This window comes from Psittacula echo (assembly GCF_963264785.1).
Source record: "Psittacula echo genome assembly, chromosome: 8".
In the NCBI taxonomy this organism is placed as follows: domain Eukaryota; kingdom Metazoa; phylum Chordata; class Aves; order Psittaciformes; family Psittacidae; genus Psittacula; species Psittacula echo.
Window position 1 is genome coordinate 15,315,454 of NC_137744.1, and position 22,411 is coordinate 15,337,864.

General features: G+C 41.2%; 1 protein-coding gene across 2 annotated transcripts in view; it reads left to right on the forward strand.

The window, feature by feature from the left end:
- Positions 1-20,828: 20,828 nt before the first annotated feature.
- The window catches only part of GRIA3 (glutamate ionotropic receptor AMPA type subunit 3), a gene marked incomplete at both ends in the record, with an annotated part of 145,998 nt that continues 144,415 nt past the window's right edge, over positions 20,829-22,411 (forward strand). For both annotated transcript variants that reach the window (XM_080624695.1, XM_080624694.1), the window contains 2 exons: positions 20,829-20,919; positions 21,749-21,907. In XM_080624695.1, coding sequence (XP_080480821.1) covers positions 20,829-20,919; positions 21,749-21,907 — 250 coding nt within the window. The remainder of the gene's footprint in view (positions 20,920-21,748; positions 21,908-22,411) is intronic.

Consider the following 22,411-nt stretch of genomic DNA (forward strand, 5'->3'; position numbering starts at 1 on the left):
TTGAACCTCTGTGCCCGAGTACAAATTACCTAGTCTACACTTAGCAGTGAAACCACTTTGACCCAGCTTTTTGCTAGAGCAAGAACACTTTTGTTTAGTTTACTATTGTTCGGCACAAAATTAAAGGTTATATTATCTGTAACAGCTGCAATGTTTAAGTGTGGCACAAGCACTGTGATGGATTGGGTCACCCAGCTTCCATGAAAAGAAAGAAAAAGTGAAGCAGCTTGGAAAATGTGCCTGTAATTTTCTTGATGTTTATCTTTTAGGTTTCCCTCAGTGAAGGTGTCTGTTGTCAGCACATCACTTATTATAAACCTCAGTGCTTGACATAAGCTGTTTTATTTTCACTTGTCCCTTCAGACAATTTCATCATAGTCTCTCTCCTTTTTTTCCCATACAGCACCTTCTGTGAGAACAAATATCGATATTAGATATTTTCTGCTTGTACAGAAAAGTATAATAATACTTAAATGACTTTTAAATAAAGCTTGTACTGCTGCTTCAGACATGGCAGGGGCATGTGGAATTTGTCCTAAAGATTTATTCTATGGAGAAGTTTATCAGGTTAAGTTTGTATAAACAGGCTGTAAATAATATCTAGCTGTAAATAATAACAGTCCCTAAACAGCTCTTCACTTAGAGCACTGTATGAATAGGTTACAAGATTAGACCAAACCAAGGAGAGTAAGGTCCGTAAGAAATCTCTAGACATCATCAGTAGACATGGGAGAAGAACCCCAATTTGCAGTCACCGTGCCATGGTGGTACATCTCTGTGGGGACCTGGATGCTTCCAGCATCTTCTGTATATCTGATTTCAAATGTCTTCCTTCTGAAGACAGCCATGAAACTTCCTGTAAAGTTCAGCTTTGTGTAACATGCTGGTTTAAACAGATACTAGACATCCCAGAAACGTTACTCCCTTCTCTCCCTTGTTTTTTGAAAGCCATACAAAGAGGGAGGCTGAAGGCTGTTATAGAGACAGGCAGTGCTGCCTCTTAGTCTGTCCAAAGCAGCAAACAATAATATTCTCTGTAATGAACAGCTAAGACAACAGTGCGGTGGTCAGTACTTCCCACAAGGCTCCAGATGCTGGTATGAGACCTATCAGAAAGTTAGGCAGAAAAATCTGGGCCTTCCAGGCTCAGCTGGTTAGCTGGTTAGGGCTTAGCTGGTTCAGATGGTGTTTATTAATGCGTATTTGCAGCCTTACGTTGAAACTGTGGTAAAAATTACTAAATATTAAAAAAATACTCAAATTAAGAAGAGTGTAAGAGGAAAGGGATTCAACTGCAGAGTTCTCAATGTGGTATCGATGCCTAGTAATATTTTCCTTGTGCATTTCTTGTTAATAGAAAATAATAGTTTCATATAAGATGGAATAAATTCACTAAATACTAAATCTGGTATCAGGTAGGATTTGAATACACGCCCACTACACAAAACCTCTCAGAGGACCTCAGTTTTGCCACAATTATGAAGCTGTGTGGCAAACTGAGTCTATATTTGCTGCTGCAGCAAACAAACATTTACACCTAATGATGACAAGTGTATCCTCTTTATGCCATAAACAACTGATTTTCAAGCAAAGATAAAAGAATTATGTATTATGTATTCCATCTGTAAAACTAATTAACTCCTTTGATTTAGCTGAGAAAGGTGATGTTTCCCACAGCTCAGCTTTACTGAAAATTGACCTTTCCATCTACAAACATACCATTTAATTTACAAGAGAAACAAAACCTTCGGAATTGTATTTACTCAGTAACTTTAATAAAGGTCAACCCTTTTCAGAAACAATTGTAAATGTGGCATTTAGCCTTTCATATTTTGGAAAGTGTTACTTGAATCTCCACATCCAAGTAGAAGATTGCCTTAGAATTAAAAACAACTAAATAAATAAGAGCACAGAAATTTGGCAAAATTGTCTAGGTCTAAGGTGTTGTAATTCACCCTTAGCTGTTATACTTCCATGGGACTGTTTTCTGGAGTCTTCTTTGACTGAGGTCCACTAATCTTCAATACCTATAGTACATATATAATGCTTTTTAAAAGGTCCACCAAATTCAGCAGGAAATAGAATAGGCTTTTTCTTTGACCTTTAGGAAGGAAACTTGGCAAATTCATTGAAGAAAAGCTTATTCATCTGAGACAGGGAGGCCCCAGGCCAGCAAAGCATTTTAGTACATGATTGACTTTAAGTACGAGTAGCCCCACTGCCCACTGCAGCCAACGGGTCTACGCCAGTGGTTGGAGGCAAGCAGCACTAGTTAGTTATTACATGTATTGTAGTTGAGCTCTGGGATAAGCTGGAGCAGAGCCCTGCTGTGTAATGAAGTAGAAAAAAAAACCCAACTTTGGACTATGCTAAAAAGCTGGCAATTTCAGTGTTGTGGGTTTGCTGGTTTTGTTTGACTAATTGATAGTTTGTTTGTTTATTAAGACCTTTCTGAGATCAAAGAATCTAATTGCTCTGGTCTCCAGGTATGGAAAGTGGCATCCAGACAGAATTTCCTTGTTCCTTCTGTCTCTCATGCTTACCTGTACAGCAGGAAGGACTGAGATTTTTAATCTGCCAGTTTTCAAATACAAACTACAACAAATGAAAGCCATTTGGATGAGAATTGCTTGAAGTTTGGACAACCTACGGAGAAAATTAACCAAAAGAGAGAACTAAAACAAGCGGGGATTCAAACTTGTTTTCACTCCTGGTTGCTCTCTGAAAGTGCGTTCTTTCTTAAGGGTAGACAGTGCCAAAGATGATGCTCAGGTAGAAACCTTTCTCCCATCTCATGTGGTGCTGTAATAGGAAAAGGGGTTGGAAATCTGCAGTGTACCTGAATTGGTTGTTCTAAACTTGAACCTTTTGAAGAAAAGGTATATCTTACAAGGTATTTGTGATGCTTTTCAGTGTGTGGAAGCTGTAAGCAACTGCAGAACCCTTCCAACAGCTTCAGTGAAGAAAGGATTTACATAAATCCAATAAAAAAGCTTACATTTGTCATCATGTGATAACATTTCAAACTAGCATGTGGAAAATGCTGCCTAATAGAATTAACCAGAGAATTGGAAGGCTCAGGACATGTCAGTCAGATTAATACTAATCTTACAGCGATTTACAGTGTGAGAAAACTTTCTCTACAGAATAAACATTCTGGAGTCAGTTTAAAAATGTCATAACTATTGACTTCAATGCTGTTACATCTGGGTATTAAAGTTATCCTCCCAAGAGCCCTTTTCTACAGTGTTTAATAAATATTAAGTCCCATTGCGTTTATGAGCCTGAAGTAATCGTGAATGAATATGAAATGATTGTTTCTTTAATCTTCTTCAAAGTTGCACACTAGTCCTGTGTTTTGTGGACCAAGTGCTGTAGAGTAAAAATTAAGTTTGGGAGCTGCTGGAGCAATAAATCGTTTTGCAGAGGCAGCATAAAAAAATCCTCTAAACCAAACTTGGTAAAATGGGGCTAAGCCATCTTCTGCATCTTGCTAGATGCAGAAACTGTTCTGGACTGCTGAAGTTCCTTGTGGGTTCAGTAACAGATAGGTTCAAAAAGCTTCTTGCCTGTAAAAAGTTTGACCCAAGGTGAATTAGCTTCCAGCTTCATTCATTGAAGACTAACATCATAGTCTTCAACCTTGCTATCAGCAGCTGACCTAAGCTTTTACATGCTTGAATCGCATGAAACATCTCCATTAAGAACCAGTCTCAGCTATGCAAGTCCAGTGCATTGCCTTGTGTGAATGATATTGAGATCTTAACTAAAGTTTTGCACACAGAGGATTTTGCAATCTTGGTTTCAATTCAAATTTTGCAACTTTTACTATACTAAGAAAGTACCAGTTATATTCTCTCAGTACTACTAGAAACTGTAATCACTTAAGGCATGAAAGGTGTTTGATTCTGTATGAATTGATAGTGACAGTAATGAAAAGGACTAATTGACATACTTGACACACTTCCTTGTAGTAGAGACCAGTAATGTTTTGGTTATATGAATTAATCCCAGTACCAAAAGACTGTAAATTCTGTTTCATTGTGAAATGGTGCTAAAAAATACAGGTTCATGATAAAAGTTCAGTTATTCTTTCCCACACTCACAGTAATGGTGTTTTACCTTCATAAACTGACTGTATTCTTTCAAATCTTACAGATTCTTTTGCAGTGTTGTCACTAAAAACACAATCTCACTCAACACTATAATAAATCTCAAAGCCAGCTACAGAACTCTTTGTAACCTATTTTAAGATACACTTCTATCTCGTCATGTGTTATTTGGACAGTAATAAAATGGCAATGGTTGGCATGAAGCTAGAAGGATCAGACTGTATGTGGTGGATCAGGCAACATATACAACATATATTATAATGATAATAATAAGGCAGATAAATCAGACTGTTCTAGTAAAGTTTTAAAAGTACTTTAGTATACACCTTCCCTTTTCCAGAATAAATTCTTTTCTAGGCTCAGAAGATGAAATCCATGTTTGGAAGCCGTAGTGCTCTAGAGAGGAAGTACAGTTTAAACATCAGAGAGAAATAGAAAAAAATGTGTGAATGTGTAATGTGGGTAAAAAAAAAAAAATATTAAGTCAATAGGTTCAATTGTCTAAAAGAAGCACTACTAAATGCATTATTACTTTCTGACTTTAACACTGAAAACAAATATTTATAGCTTTCGCTGCTAACTATTAAGATTTGGCAAAACTTATCTTACTATCAGTATCTTAGATAGTACATAGTATACTTACATAGTGTCATACTAACAGTATCTTACTATATTAAGATATAATATTTAGTAACAAGCCCTGCCTTGAATCAAGTAGTAAAAGCAATCTGAGAGTGAATACTAAAAAGGTTCTTTTATTAATGAAGGAATCTCCTTAACATAAAATTCCAGAGACAAATATATACACTGTGAAGCACCAGCTGTGCTAGAGTTTCATGTTTATCTTATAGAGACCATGGGTACCAAAAATGTGCCCTTCATCCTTGCAGACTGGGCATAAATATTTCAGTAAAGGGAATTCTGAACATAGCTTCCTTCCATTTTTTTGAAAGAAAAAAAATTTCTACATGTTTGCGTGAATACGCTCAAATATTGGAACAGTTTTTGTTATTTGTAATGGTATTGTGAATGGGATTTGTCTTTGAAAACTTGCTCATAAGGGACTGCAGATACTGCACTTGCAGATGTAATGCTTCTAGCTGCAGTTCCAACATTCTAGCAGCATAACATGGGGCTGATTGGGAACTGTTTGGTGCACAGCATTATCTAGCTCTGTTTACACTCCCTCATATTCTCTTCATTCCCTCTCTTCCTCCCTGGTTAACACAATTCTCCACAAACAGTTTAGACTCTGAAGAGAAAAAAAATAACTAATTCCCATATATTCCTTAAATATTCAGAAGTCCCACTGATCACAGTGGGAAGTCTGCGTCTGAAAGGATGGCAAGGTTGGTTTGTAACCAAAATTCATATTTGAAAATGGCAAAAGCTTATGCTCTAGGTTTTAGAGATGATTAGAAAGCAGCAATCCCATGTTTCTGTTCAGCTGCTATTCTAACCCAGGCATCTGGACAGCATAAAGATATATAAAATAGACCCAAAAGTTTCCTATTTAAACTGCAATCTTGCTTAATAGGTATTTCTTTGTTCATATCCATTCAGGAGAAATAAGCAACAAAGAGAGCATCCTACCTGAGAAAGGCATGCAAAGGTCAAGAAAAAAAAAATGAAGCTAGTCATTGGTGATGTCATATTTCAGTGCCCCTGTATTTTGTATCCCATTTGTGCCTTTTAAGCTTCTTCAAGCTCCTTGCTAACATTTGATTAAGACATCACATGGTGTCTTGAAGGTGCTATGGCAGCTGGCCCCAGGCAATTTGAAACAAAAAATAGAGGTGTGAGTGCGCCCACACACATATGGACTGTATTGACTTACACAGAACCAGTCTTCTGAGACTGGTAACAGATAGCCAAGGAGCTTAGGCCTTTGGCTCTAACAAACACTGTTCTGACTGTAGATTTTGCTGACTTGTTTGGAGCAGTGTATTAACTCTTGCATAAAACTCTATTTTAAATGCGGTTCGTTCTTTCATGGTTTTGTGAGCCTCTGTTTGATGACAAAGTAGCTCTTCGCTTGTCAAAGGCTGAATGCCACTTCTGTACAGCGCTGGAGCTTTTTGTGCCTAGCTATCAGTGCATGCCAGTGTTCAACAGCAAAGTGATGAATTCATAAAATGTACTGGCTGCTCAGCATTAAAAATTCTGCACCACTGGGATGTGATAATGGTACTGACTTTTGAGAAAATGTTTTGGGGTTTGGTATTACAAAAGACCTTTGTGTCTGGGAGCTGATGCTCTAACCCCTATCAGTGTGAGGACACTTCTGCAGCATCCTCCCCTCGCTCTAAATAGCATACTCGCTGATGTGCTCAGCTTTTGTCTGGAAGAGCTAATGAAGGTTTCCTTTCCCTTTTTACACATGCTGGTGACAGAATAAATTTTCTTTCCCCCAAGACTGTGTTTGGTAAATAAGATATCACAGTGATTTGAGCAAATAAGCTTTCTCACTGAAGTATTCACAAAGCTGTTCTGGAAAAGCCAATGTGTTTGCAAATCATCCTGATATGGATCAGAAGCAATGGTATGTGACTGAGGTGACCGGTAACACTTACAAAGCCTAGAGGGCCAATACTTGATTCATTCAATATGTGAGGAAGATGAACAGTACTACTGCCTATAATTCCTCTTGAGAGTTTTTCACATGAATATGTATATGCAGGCCCTGCTGTTCTGTTTATAGATTAAGTTCTAGAAAACTGAAAGAGCTTCTCATTAATGCTGAAGCTAGAAAGGGAAAGCACACCCAATGACTGTATGTGGTTACAAAGTATCTATTTTATTATATGCAGTCATTAACTTGCTTACATCTCTGAATATAGTGGTAAACAGTTGCTCTTAGCAAAGTTTCTCACATTTATGTGCACATGTCATTTGAGAGATGGGCTCCTGGAAGCAGATGAAGGAATGTCAGAGAGAAGAGCTACAGGTGGTATATAGTAGTCAAAATTCTGTAGTCAAGACCTGCTTACATACAGGCTCCTGCACCTATATTTCATTACAAAGTAACCAGGGTTCTCAGAGTTATAGAGTTTCTGCTGCTTTCACTGATTTACATTGTTTTCAGGTACCTAAATTAGAGATTTGATTTCAGAAGCTATTATTCACAGTTTAAATGTAATGCAAAATGCAGCTACTCAGTGCAGTTTTTCTGTCTGTTTTTAAACTGTGTTCAGATGTAGAGTCAGTTGCCTAACTGGGAATTGGAGTTTGTTTTTTGCCTCTCTATTTCAGTTTCTTTATGTCAGTCATCATCCCCGGTTCTGCAAACACAAACCTGCTAAGTCTTATTTTAAAAAACATGCATCACATAATGTGTTCTTTGAGTGTTTGAGCCTGTGCCTGTTGAGGTCAATGACAAAGCTTCTATTGACTTCAGTGACACAGAATCAGGCCCTGAGGCTCAAAGAATTGGTGCATTGTTAATCCCTTGGTGCTAGCAGGCAAAAGGGCTTGTAAATGTATCTCCCATTGCCAATAAATGGATGCCAAGCAGTTAGCATTTCTTGCACCCAAAGCATATGCACTTCATATCCATACAGGTTTTTAGAAGCCTAAATGAAGCACAATCCCTCCCTAGGCTCCCAGAGGTAACTTTTCTACCTACAGATTAAAGCACCATTAATTAGCAACCCCAACTTTGCTGAATTAATCAGACCAAACACAATTTTGGCATATTTATGTATGGAACAGAGGTATAGTTTGCTTGTTTTATTATCTCCTCTGTCATCAACCACATACAGGCATTTTACAGAGTAAAGTTTTGAAACAATTAATTGCCCTGTTCCCCAACAGTACTTGGCACATTTGATTGATTTCTAGTCATTTCATTCAGCCCTGACCTTGCTGCGTTTCAGTCATCTATAGCTCCAAATCCAGTTAATCTGTGCTTAGTGTCTGAATTTATAGCTGAACAACCAAAATATTTAAATATTAACTAACCTTTGCTTGTGTTTTCTTTTTTGCTACCAAAATTGTTATGGTATGATTTCAATACTGTGCATATGAACTGAAGGGCTAGATCCTGAGGTCTGCAATCCTTTCTTCAGCAGAAAAATCTCCTGAAGATGGGAGTACACTCCCAAAAGTTGCAAGGTTATTTGGCTCAATCTCCTTTTTTAACAAAATAGCCTTTTTAAAGAATACCTATTGATGTCTTTGAAACACTGAAAAATATCAGGCAAGGAGGGGATGAGTGTTTGAGAGAACACAGGCAGTTTTCTAATAGCCTGAATCCAGAGCTAGGGAACATTATCATGTTTGAGTGAAACAGCTTTTCTTTCCATGCTGCTCCTGGAATAGCAGAGCTGCTTTTGTGATCAAACTAACTTTCATCTCCAAACCATTTCTGGGGCTAAGAGTACAAATCATGTACTATACTGAACAGAAGGAAAAGCCATAGAGCTAAAATACATGCTAAACCCTACCTGAGCAGTTTTGCCCAGAGTGGGGAATCTGTTTATTGCACATTCTCACTTAGCACTCCAGCTCACATTTTTGAGTTATGCCAGCTTTCATGCCAAAAATAGGCTTTCACTGTTCTCTTGCTTCTGTTTTTCAGAAAAAGCCAACATAGTTTGCACATGCAAACTGGATTCTTATAAGCAGCTTCAACAGAATTGAAGGTTTCAGAAGTTTCAGTGTGTTGCATTTGATAAACCCCACTGACAGGCTTCAGGCTGCAAGGACATCACCGGGGGTGCAATTAGAAGGCAGTGGTATCACCCTGAAAACATTGAAGGCCTGGTTTAGCCTTTAAAGATTATACTTGGTTGTGAGATTGGGAAGGGAGAGAATATGACTTGAGTCTCAGGGCCCTGAATATGTCTGCAGAAGTGAGAGCTTGAAAGTGCATTTTTAATCCTAACAGGAATATGTTTGGTACAAATAATCAAGAGGTACGTAGGACACCACAATGCTGTTTATGCAAAGCTGCTGTAATATTTAATTTCTGGGTCAGTTGGAACCATCCAAACCTCTGAATCAGAAATGTATTTCCTGTTATGGGGAATGTATCCATATATGTACTGCCTGGTTTTAAGATGTTACGATCACAGCCTAATGAAGATAAAATTAGAATGGTATTCCCTCTTTCTTTCTGTATTTCTGATCTAATGATTTGGAATCCAGTCTGATGTCCACTGATGTCAGTGAGGGTTTCTTATTCACAGTGCATGGGACCGGAACGTTATCTCGAGGTTACATCTTTATATTTTTATGCTTAATGGTCTGATGACCTTGAGGCTGTCTGTGAACTTTGAAAAATGCTGTTACTACTAAGAGCTGCCATTCAGCTTCCCTTTGGCTTGAGTAGCCTAAATGGTCTTGTATGTTCCAAACCCTCACAAATTCAGCAAAAGCCTTTTGATGAGCACCAACTAAATTGAGAGAGTAGATCTTCCCTGATGAACCCATTTGGGAAATTTTAGTTATGTTTTGTCATCAAAAATGAACGTTGCTGACGGATGTAAGAAGTGCTGTCAGCTGATCTTTGCGGTTTTAGCTTACAGCTATAGTTCTGGGGAAATTATTTTCATGTATCTATTTTAGAAGATCACTATCAGCTTATTTGAAATGTACCATAATCAAGGCATACGTGAGTGTAAAGTTATGGGAACTCTGCTATTTGACCAAATGGCTCTGTAAATGTGAGCACGACAGGAATAATCTCTTACAAAAAAGCTGGTACTTTTATTTTGCATACTGAAAATATGCATAAATTAGTTGGCTTTATTCTGCAAAGTATGGAAAAGGCATTCACTGCGAACAAGTAAAACAGCTGGATTCTGGTCTTGTTTTAAATACAGATCTCAGCACTTAGTAAGTTCCAATGTCATCTCCAAAGTGAAATAACTGGTTTAGCTTGAGTGAAGCTCATGCTGCAGTCAAGGAGGCTCTGCAGTGAGCTAAACTAGCAGAATATATCCGGAATATGAGACCATATTCACATAGTTTTGTGCCTATGTGGAGATACGTCCATCATGGCCTGACATCTGCTTTGGTTTGACAGTAGGTCTGCAGGGGTATTTCTCAGACTGCTAATTGTCACTGACTTCAGTTTCCTTATATATTGATTCATGGAGTGTTCTAGAAAAATTTCTGCCTTTTCTGAATTAGTTTCATCCTCTGAATTACAGTGTCATTCCCAAGCCTCTTTTTCCTAGACAGACAGGGTCCTAATTTCCAAAAATTGTATGTGATTTGACCTGTTAAAGCAACATCACTGGGCTGGTAATTATCATATATCGATCTGTACACAGATTTGCTGTTGACTGCTGACTGAACAGGATCTGAGAGGGCTCCTGGCACTCTGAGCCATATTTTATAGTTAGCCATCGTTGTATTTACAACAATGCAGCCTGCTGAGGTGATGTCTTTCAGCATTCTTCTGCAAAAAGAGACAGAGCATGTGGAACAAAGGGTCAAATGCTCAGTACAGCTATACAAACTGGCAGGTAGCGCCTAGCAAGAGCCAAGTGAGAGACAAATTATTCAGAAACTAAGGGTCCAGGAGATGCAAATCTTGAGAAACTGCGGTCTTTATGGTCCAATTCCTATAGAATTAGAATACTCTCAATACATTAGTAAGTCCATAAAAGAGAGATTTATCCTCCAAACTGAATCCATAATCCAATGAGGTGTATGTAGCAAACACATGAATTTATGTGTGCCTTAAAGCCAAACTCCTCGCTTTAGGAGTGCTGATCTACTTAGAAGTTGAATTCAGCTCTAACAGCAAAGCCAGGTTCAAAGTTCATGTATACAGAGGCATACAAGATCACGTGATGCTGGGTGGAATGGCGTGGCCCTAAAGCTATGCAGAAGCTTGCAGTGAAAACATAGCCTTTGGTGCTGCTGTCACTGGATTTCACTTTTGACAGCAGAATGTTTCCCTAAAGAATAACAGAAACAAGTGCTTTCCAAAAGATTTCTAGCACATCGCTTTTCATATATACTTAATACTTCAAAACCTTATAACAGCACTGTAGAAATTTGTAGCACCAAGGAGCCCCATTTAGCAACGCCTTTCCATTAATCTGCCTTTTTTTTTTTAATTCAATGGCATAATTATGTTAGAAATAAGGAAAGCAACTGTGTATTCACAGTCCAATTTAACAGGCCCCAGTACTTTGCTAAAGCACTGCAGTGGATCCATTGGAGTTAATTATTATACAAGATTACATTGCAAATAACAACAGTATGTCAAAGTAATGTGTAAGATCTGCCTTGCAACACAAAAGCAAGAAATTTCAAAGTTAAGTCTAAAATTATGTGTTTGCATTTCCTCCTTAACTCACTACATCACACTTAAAGTATTATGTATAAGATTGGCCACTTCTTAGCTAACCCTCCTGGTAACTGCACAGCTGATTAGCAAGAAGGCATTACAGACAATTCTGAAGTGTCTTGGATTTAGAGATTTAATTAACAGGTTAATCACTGAAAGTAATTGTGCAGTTGGATGCTGCTCAAAGTCAGTGTCATAACCTAGGTACAGGAGGCAGAGGTACTGCTTCTGAAAAAGAGTGATTTTTATGTACTTTTAAGGTTTCAAGGCAGAACTGTAGGGTGACCTCTCTGCCACCTTCTTCCTCCAGAAACCAGATAAAATCCATGCTCTTTTATTTTATCCTTTCTGCTGTATAAAGAATAAATAGCTTATGAGATATTAAAAAATATATAAAATTCTAGTCCCGCTTTTCCTGTTGTTCCCTAGCCTCCACTGCACCTCAGCGCTGGATATATAGGAACAAAATAGGCTATTAGCTTTATTCAAATACTATTGAAGTCAATAGAATGATGCTTAATGAATGTAATGGGTTTTAGATTAAACTCTAGGCTACTGCATCACAAGTACCAAGGAAATAGCATATGACTCATGGAAAGGAAGGATTTGACTTGATTTACATTATTGTTTTGCGTTTGTTAAGATACACAAATTATTATCTGAGATTGAGCGTCCAGTTATGGTTTTATGTTTTGAACAGCTCTCTGTAGTACCAGAGGAGCCTCCAGCAGAAAGGGAAACAATCACATTTGATATCCCTAATATTTATAAAGCCATATAAAACATAAAATAATAATTTAAGTGTAAAAAATCTTTTGAGATTTCTTTACATAATTTGAAGCAGGAAAAATCACAGTGCTTCTTAGTTAATTTTGCGCTCTTGAAACATGATTCTTCAGGGGGTAAGTATGCAGCTAAGCTAAACAGTAAAAACAAATGTTAAATTCAAGATTATAGAATCATTTTTAAATTAAAGGAAATTTCTGCCTAACCTTTAGTCTTAAGGGATGCACAGAAGGATTGTCGTGTCTGTTACCTTGTTCCTAAAGAATACACAGGGGAAGGTGAGAAGAGTGAAACAGAATATACAGATCACAGTGATCTTACCTTTATGTTAGTGTTTGAGGACTTAGTTGTTACTGAGTGCTTATAAGAACACCACAGAACTCAAAATAGGGTTCTAGCAGTTTACATGTTCAAGGATAGTTTCAAGATAAACTGATACTAAAACAACATTTAACACGATAATAATCTCTTTTCCTACAAATCAGGTGTGTGGACTCCTTGGGCCTCATGGGCTACTTCTGAAGAGTCTGCAAATGGTAATTAAGAAGAGTAAATCTATCATCAGTCAATTTGCTATACAAGGACCACCGCAGATCTATTGGAAAATGCTTCAGACTCTTCAAATTGACACAAGGTGAGAACTGCTACTACAAAACCCTTTTCCAGTTGTTCTGTTGGGTTTTTTTCACTTCTTATGCCTTCTGTTGTGCTGAAAGAGCAAGCAAACAGTCAGTTTTACACTGTAATTATCAAGATCCAGTACAACTGCTACAAGGTGCAATTTACCAAACCGAACAACTTTTAATTAGGAATGGAAGTTTCATACGAAACATTTCTGTTTACATTGGCTATATTGTTAATATCAGATCTTTACAAAAAAGCCACTGGGTTTCCAAAGGATTTGCTTGTCTCCCAAACACTGCAGATTATCAGAACCACATTGTGTTATTCACATCAACGTTAAAACTCAAGTCATTTTTGTACTCTTGGTTAATCCCACCGAAATCAATAAACCAAATCACGTTAGGTGAAATTCATCTCTGCAGATGGACAATGCAAGTCCTTCACAATACAACAAAATATGATTTAAAGACTATATTAGATCTTTTAGTATACAGGGATCAAAATCTCCAGCCTGTGGATTAGACTGCAATGCTGCAATAGGATATTTCTCTCTTCTGAATATTTTTCCCTATTGCCTTCTCAGGTTCTGGACTGTTCTGTAAATTCCCTATATTGACAGTTTGCTAGCATCCTTGGTATTTTTCTTCCATTTATTGTCTTGTTAGACCTTGAGATGCTGTTGGAATTGGGTGTTAGGTTAGGTAGGTTTTTAAGGGCAGGTTTTACCAGAGCTGCCCATTCTTACTATGTATGCTAAATACACCTTTTTCATCTGAGGAAATGCTTTATTTTCATGGAAGTTGTACAGGGAAATCTTTTCACATTTAAGGTGACATTTCTTGGGCAGTAACAAAGCAAGGGAGAGGCCAACACTTCCACAGAAAACACACTCCCCAGGACTAAGGGAAACACCATTTGAATCATAGAGTCATAGAACAGTTAGGGTTGGAAAGGACCTTAAGATCATCCAGTTCCAACCCCCCTGCCACAGGCAGGGACACCTCGCACTAAACCAGGTCATCCAAGGTTCTGTCCAGCCTGGCCTTGAACACTGCCAGGGATGGAGCATTCACGACTTCCTTGGGCAACCCATTCCAGTGCCTCACCACCCTTACAGTAAAAATCTTCTTCCTTATATCCAATCTAAACTTCCCCTGTTTAAGTTTTAACCCGTTAGCCCTTGTCCTGTCACTACAGTCCCTGATGAAGAGTCCCTCCCCAGCATCCTTGTAGGTCTTCTTCAGATACTGGAAGGCTGCTATGAGGTCTCCATGCAGCCTTCTCTTCTCCAGGCTGAACAGCCCCAACTTTCTCAGCTTCTTTTTCCGGTTTCCTTCCCATATTAATACCTTGTTTCCACGAATCAAATGAGCTCTTAAAAAAGAGAGTTGATTCCATACCCTAGTGCTCAAAAGGCTTACTTCAGAAGTAAAACAGGTTCTTTGAAATTAGCAGAGAACTGAATGTCCATTTTGAACTGAGATGAGGTGAGTCATGGTAATATATAAGCACATACTGGGAGGAAAATAGACTTTTGATTGGCAAACATTCATCTGAAGTGATTATTCACTACTTAAAAGAGATTGTCTTTAAGAACATATTTAATTATATAATTAATTAACATAATTAATTATATACAGAAATTAAATATTCAGTGGTCAGATTCTGCACAGTTCAAGTGGGTATGAACTGGATATAACTCCCAATATTACTTGAAAAGTGTACTCACAGATATAAAAAAGAGAGAGGGGATTCACTTTATTAACAGTATATAGGGGATACCATTACTTTTTTATTTGATTTACTGTTTCCTGAAGTAATAAATATAGATGAGCACAGCAAAAGTACAGGTTTAAATAAGAATCACAGGGTTGTGTTATGCCAGCAGTGCCTAGTGTACAGTTAATCAGAAAGCAGAAGGCAATATAAATTGTTTCTGACATTATGAGACTATAATAACAGTACATCTCCACCAGCCCCGTAGCTCTTAGAAGAATTAGAAGTATGTATCCTGAAGATACCACTAACCCAAGAAAAATGAAGACATTTGTACATGCTGGCTTTTTCCACATTTGTGTCTTAGTTCTGCAATTGTAATACATATAGGTTATTACTGTAACAGTCAGTTCAGTTCCGATAAAAGTTGCTGCATGAATTTGCTTCTGCTACCTAACGTTGAATTAGACTCCTGTAATGGAGCAATGACTTTTTTGTATCAACAAGTTTCCTCCTTGACCCTGTTCCTATATATATATTGATCATCTTTGCATGTACTAGTACATATTCCTATCTACCAGACCATATTATTCTGCCAGAATGTGTTGGGTAAAATCCTGGCTCGGATGGCAATAAACCTACTATGCATTTCTGCGGTCCCAGAATTTCACCTGTTAACTGTTCTTAGCAAAAATGAATAACAAATCACAGAATCACAGAACATTAGGAATTGGAAGGGACCTCAAAAGATCATCTAGTCCAGCCCCCTGCCGGAGCAGGAACACCTAGTTGAGGTTACACAGGAAGGCGTCCAGGCGAGTTTTGAATGTCTCCAGAGAAGGAGACTCCACAGCCTCCCTGGGCAGCCTGTTCCAGTGTTCTGTCACCCTCACTGAGAAGAAGTTTCTTCTCAAATTTAAGTGGAACCTCTTGTGTTCCAGTTTGAGCCCATTACCCCTTGTCTTACCATTGGTTGTCACCGAGAAGAGCCTGGCTCCATCCTCGTGACACTCACCCTTTATATATTTATAAACATTAATGAGGTCACCCTTCAGTCTCCTCTTTTCCAGACTAAAGAGACCTAGCTCCTTCAGCCTCTCCTCATAAGGGAGATGCTCCACTCCCTTAATCATCTCTGTCGCCCTGCGCTGGACTCTCTCCAGCAGGTCCCTGTCCTTCTTGAACTGAGGGGCCCAGAACTGGACACAATATTCCAGATGTGGTCTCACCAGGGCAGAGTAGAGAGGAAGGAGAACCTCCCTTGACCTACTGACCACCCCCTTTCTAATACACCCCAGGATGCCATTGGCCTTCCTGGCCACAAGGGCACATTGCTGGCTCATGGTCATCCTCCTATCAACCAGGACCCCCAGGTCCCTTTCCCCTTCACTGCTCTCTAATAGGTTATTCCCCAACCTGTACTGGAACCTGGGGTTGTTCCTACCCAGATGTAACACTCTACACTTCCCCTTGTTATATTTCATCACATTTTTCACAGCCCAACTCTCCAGCCAGTCCAGGTCTCGCTGGATGGCAGCACAGCCTTCTGGCCTGTCAACCACTCCTCCCAGCTTAGTGTCATCAGCAAACTTGCTGATAGTACACTCAATTCCCTCATCCAGGTCATTGATGAAGATATTGAATAATACTGACCCCAGCACTGACCCCTGAGGCACCCCACTAGATACAGGCCTCCAACTAGACTCCGCACAACTCTCTGGCTTCTGTCCTTCAGCCAGTTTGCAGTCCACCTCACCACCCAACCATCCAGTCCACACTTCCTCAGTTTAGCTGTGAGGACGCTGTGGGAGACTGTGTCAAATGCTTTACTGAAGTCAAGGTAAACCACATCCACTGCTCTGCCATAATCCAACCACCTTGTTATGTCTTCATAAAAGGCTATGAGGTTGGTCAAGGCTACTTCCCCTTGGTGAAGCCATGTTGACTGCCCCTAATGACCCTCTTATCCTTGATTTGCCTTGAGATGGCACCAAGGATAAGGTGTTCCATCAGTTTTCCAGGGATGGAGGTGAAATCAATGATTCAGGTAGTTTCTTATCCTGTCTCTAATGCTGCCCAGTATAAAAACTGTCAGAGAACTTCAGACATACTGGAAACTCTCATCATGCATAAGAAGAATTGATCTTTTCTGAGCCATTCAGGAGATACTTTTTACTATGAATTCTTAATATTAATCCCAAAAGCTTTTTACTACACAGTCTAATGCATTTAATCTGCTAATTCACATAAAATTTGAAATTTTTAAAAACAATTATTTTTGCCAAGAGTGCTGTGTAGAAGACAGCTTTATAGATCAGCTATAAACTGCATAGCAGAATATTTCTGTTAAACTGTCTCTCTCTGCTGCCTTTTAATTTCATTTTATGTCTTTGTTATTGCACGGTAACGACAGGTAAACAGGAGAGTTTCTATAGTTTCTTCTCTGCCCACTCATAATATAATCACATCTGAAGTAGATGTCCTTTTGACCTCTTTTCTAAAATATATGAAGCTGTTATGTCTGTATTCACCTTTCCTCTTTTGACACCAACTTTCTGCTTGACTCCTCCTATCTGTAGTTTCATCTTCTCGCTTTTCATCTTGCTTCTGTCTCTCCCCACTATCACTCTGTCTGTTAAGTGTCTATGGCAGAATTAATCAGTGTAGCTAATCTAAATGCTGACATTAACAGAAAGTTCAGTTAATTATGTGTCCTTCGTTTTTATGAAGAAAACCAGTTTAGAAAAGAAAAAAGAAAAAAAAAAAAAGAAAGGAAAGGCTGTAAGACACAATTGGTAATACATTCATTGGCAATTATAACCTGATATGGTTGGTATTATGAAAAGCACAACTGGGAAACTCACTGCCTGAGCTTCTCTCTTGCAATTAGAAAAAAGAATGACAAAAGTGATAAATGCAGTCCAGTTAGGGTGAAGCTTAAGCCACAAAATCCCAGTGTAGATTTTGGCATGGCTTTATGCTAACACTATGGGTTTAACCTTGTAAAATCAGAAAGCTCAGTGAGAAGAGTGTCCCAAATTCCAAAGCATTTTTCTAATCCACTATTAGACATTACAATGAGGACATATTAGCTAATTATAAATCAGCACCTCCTCCTTCTCAGGTAGATAGTACACAGAATCCCCTACTGTCCCAGAACACTACGAACCATCTGCACGTGAAGCTCTGATTATCCTGCAAAATTTTGGTTGTATTTAGTTAGGGAAGGTTTGGGAAAGCATTTGGTATGACCTTGGTTACCGTGGCACTCATTAACTCGAGCCACTGAGCAAAGTATATAAACTACTTGCATGGTATTAATATCCAAATAAAGCCCACTAATCCCCTATCGTTTTAGTCCTAGGACACACTGGGGTTGCTGTAAGAAAGATAAACTGGGATGGGGTCTCTCTGGGTTTCTCAAAACCTGTATGGGACTGCTGCTGTACCATTTGTATCTGCAAATAGTACCATGAGAGTAATTGCCTAAGCAACAAAGCAATGTGCATATTGAAAATGCTAATAACAATGTATTAGGGGCCTTGTGAAGAAAAATGTGGGTGGTAATGAAAATCTATTTGTCTCTAAGCACAGATATATTTTGGATTATAATAAGCCTCTCCAATTTGAGATAAGGCTGTGAAGCACCATTTTATTTGAGATGAGGTACCCACCCTACTGGCTGTGTATGAAAATGAGATTCTGACACAAGCCACCTTCATTCACAGATATTTTCTCTCTTCTCTTGTTCTAACATCCATAATGTTAAATAATTTATGTCATTTTTTTTTCAGTACATCATCAGCTGCCAGTGTGGCAGGTAGCACTCAGCCTGGAGTACACAGCTGCAGGGATGGAGAAAACTTTGTGAGAGCAAGTGAACAGGAAGAAAGCAGGGCCACTAGGAAAGGACACAAAAAAGAGGACAGCAGGACTTTGTAGAGAATATGTTAGAAATGGGCTGGAGGTGAGTATAATCAGGAAATATAAGTAGTTTGCAAACAGAAAGAGAAATAATTTGCTTATAGGAACCTGATTTTCAGAACTGTCTTCAGTGTCTAAACTTCAGGTACCTGTCTGTACTGCTTATCTTAGGACATTTGAGAGAGTGCTCTACAGTTAAGCTGGGCTGCTGCTCATGACCTTAATTTTGGTATAAAACTGCCTGTTTAGGTGGACTGGGCTAATTGCTTCCCTTGATTTTTAAGTTTTCACATCTGTAAAACAATACAGTCATGCTTCATGGGGATGTTTACAAGAATGCATGGGTAATATTAGTGGAGTGCTATAGGTACAAAGATGGACTTTATACCCCACCTATCCATACAAATAACTGTTTCTTTAAGTAGAGAGATAAAATGACAACTGCTATCTCAATCCTAACAAGGGACATTACCAGCCACCCTGCAGCCTGATGCCTGCCCCTGCCTGAACTGGATTAGACTCCATCTTCTGGGCATGATTTTCCTAAAGAGCACGACATGTAGCAATCAGTGCATGCACCTAGGAGCAATTAGGACTCATATATATATGTTATGCTCCTGCGTCATGAATGGCCTGTTCCTGCATGATGTCCTGTTCTTCACCTGTGCCTCTGGCTTCCTTGAAGAGCAGTGGTTTGAATCTCTGACATTAACTCATTAGCAGGAACATGCCACCATCTTACATCGTGAGTACTTAGATCCAATGCTACAGCCAGTGGCACTGGGTGATTATTTTGCAAATGCAAAATTATCTCTAACTCAGCTGAACACCAGAGCCTGAGGTGGGGCGGGGGGTAAGGGAAGGGAAGCACAGAATATAAAGGGAAAGTCACCTACTGAAATCAGAGGAAAAGGAAAGAGTAAGTAAATAACAACCTTCCCTGGTGGGTGGACTAGATGGCCTAGTACCAATTTTCTGTCTCCATTTTGTACAGTTTTGTGAGTCTTAAAGCAGCAAAAAGAGAAAAGAGCTACAGGATCCATTGGTGGGGTGTCAAGGAGACAGGTGCAGGATCAAGCCCTCAGAGAACTCAGCTTCAAGCAGAAGCACAATAGATCCCTACGGATGTGCGGGCCAGGGGCACATAAAGGCTGGTGCTCAGCCAAGTGGACAGCAAAGAACTACACAGAGTGTCCAGCACTCACCACCAGCCTACTCCGGGTGAGCCATGCTTTGTGCTCTGGGCTGGAGCAGCACAGCATCTGGCAGGGATGCCTCCCAGACAGGGAGACTTTGTCGGATTTCCTTCCTTTAGAGGAGATAGGGAAGGAACCTAATATTCCCTTGCGTGGGATGAACTCTTTCTCCACTTCATGGCACTGTAGGCGGATGAATGCGGGAACCTCTTCCCTCAGGTGTTGGCACTGGCGGAGGGATGGGGAGAGCCCAGGCAGCCTCTCTGAGAAAGCGCATCGCCTCTTCTCGCTGCCCTGTGCCCCTTCCAGCCTTCCCTCCGGCAGCCCCGCGCTCCCGCTTCCCCCCAGCCCTCTCCCCCGTGTGCCCCGCACCGCGGCCGCCCTCCTCCGCCAGCTGAGCGGCAGGCCCGGCGGCACCGGGCCGTCCGAGCCCTCACGGGGCCTCTCGCCCCTGACAGAGGCGCCTCTGCCGCCTTTCAGCACCCGACCCTGAAGCTCCCGCACCGGCCGCCTTGCCCGGCCCTGGGCAGGACCCCGACCGCATCCCCTCACACCGCCGCCTGCCTCCGGCTCAGTTCCCTTCCCTCCCCTCCCCCGGCGGCAGACAGGCGCACGCACCGCGCTCTCACACACACACACACACACATACACACACCCGGGCGATGCAGCTTTAAAGGGGCCAGCTGCAGCCCGGGCGCCGGCCCACGTGAGGCCGGTGAGCTCCTGCCGACCGCAGCCCCGATCTCCGCTGCGGCCGGGAGACGCCAGCGCCAGGGCTGGGCGGGCCGAGCGGAGCGGAGCGGCTGCCAGCCCGCCTCACGCCAAGTTTGATCGATAACCCCCGCCCGGCCCGGGCGGAGCACCCTCGCCGGCTCCGCTACCCACCATCTTTGGGGGAAGTCCTTGCGCTGGGGGGGTGCTGCTGGAGACGGGGGGAGAAAGGCAATCTCGCAGCCAATGAGCCCTCCCCGGCTGGGGTGAAGACAACAGGAGAGGGATTTAGGGAAGGAAAAAAAAATAAGGGAAGGAAGGAAGGAGGGGACCACCCTCCCACTACCTCCGCTAACATCGCCACCACCATTGACACTACTCCGAGTCTCCAGTTGCGCCCATGCCTGTGCCGCCAATTTCGTTTTAGGGGCTGAACCGCAGGGGCTGAAGAAAATGGGGCAGAGCGTGCCCCGGACCCTCCTGCTGCTGCTGGCGGGGCTGCTGGGGAAGGCTCTGGCAGGGTTCCCCAACACCATTAGTATCGGTAAGCGCCCGCCGCGGCACCGCGACCCGCGGCTTCCACCCCGGCAGCCGAGGGGAAGTTGTGTGGAGGGGAGCGGGGATGCAGCTCCGGGGCCAGACCCGCTCCGGCTCCTGCCCGTCGTTGCGAGCGAGAAGCAGGAGCGATGCCCGGGCTGCGGCAGCGGGCGGCCGCGCTGTCCGTTCCCTTCAGAGCGGCGGAGGATGCGGTCCGTGCTCATGCGGAATCGCGCCCTGAAGCAGCGCATCCCGTGTAGCAAACAACGTGAGGGAATCACGGCGCCAGTCTGCAACGGCGTGCCCTGAACCCGGGGCCGGTGGAGCTGTGAGGCTGGGGGCACCCGACTGGAACGGGGGACTTTCCCCTGCCTCTCCACCGAAGCAGCGCTCAGCTCTGCCTGTTCTCCACCAGACCGCTTAAAGCCGCACGTTTGCCACGCCACCCGTGTCCTTAGCCCATAACTCTACAGAGACGTTATTTGGGTAGTCTGGGGATAATTTAGGAGCACAGTTCCCCGAGTTAGACTCTTAAATCAGAGTGCGGGCATCGTGTGTCAGTGGTCGGGTGTTAAAGGTGCGCCTGCAGCTCCCGGTGACTCCGTATCGCTCCGGGGGCACCTGGATGTGGTGTATGGCTTTAAAAGCCTAACTTTGGACTCGGAGTACGTATTTCATGTACGTGCTCTGTCAGAATTATGTGCCCGGGCTCAGCCTGCTCCTGCTCATTCTTTCATAAGATGTGCGGTATGCAAATGAGACCTATTGCCACTGTTTCTCCTCAGAATTGGTTCTGAAATACCGTTTCGTTTGTTTTGGTTTGTTTTCAATCCTAGGTGGACTTTTCATGAGGAACACTGTTCAGGAGCACAGTGCATTTCGGTTTGCTGTGCAGTTATACAACACAAACCAAAATACCACAGAAAAGCCCTTCCATTTGAACTATCATGTAGATCACTTGGACTCTTCCAACAGTTTTTCAGTGACAAATGCTTGTAAGTAAATACATGCTTTTAAAAAATATATATATTTATTTGTTATCTATACTTGCATTCAGTTTCTCCCTGATAGCCTGGCGTTCTGGTTCATACAAAATAATGCAACAAATGTGTGTACTGGCATGATGTTTAGTAGATTTGTAGTGTTATATGGTTGAAAAATACCTTATAGAAAGTTCTCTCACCACTTCTTTTCGCCCTTTTAGTTTTGTTTTCCAGAGAAACAACCATCTTATTTATATAGCAGCGCTGTTTAGCTGTGATCAATGGATTGCTGCTGAATTAACATCCCTTTTCTGTTGAGGCTACAACCTAGCTGTGTGAAACAGCATGATTTCAAATAAAACAAACCAGCTGTTTAGAAGTGACCTTGAGGGGATATGGTAGAGGGGCTTACTTGCCTCTTCTACCCTGAAATACTGGGTTGTTTTCTTACAGTGAGAGTCCTGTTAAAAGCTGGGACAACTGTAAACTGACAAATACTGTTAGAGCTGAGGGGAG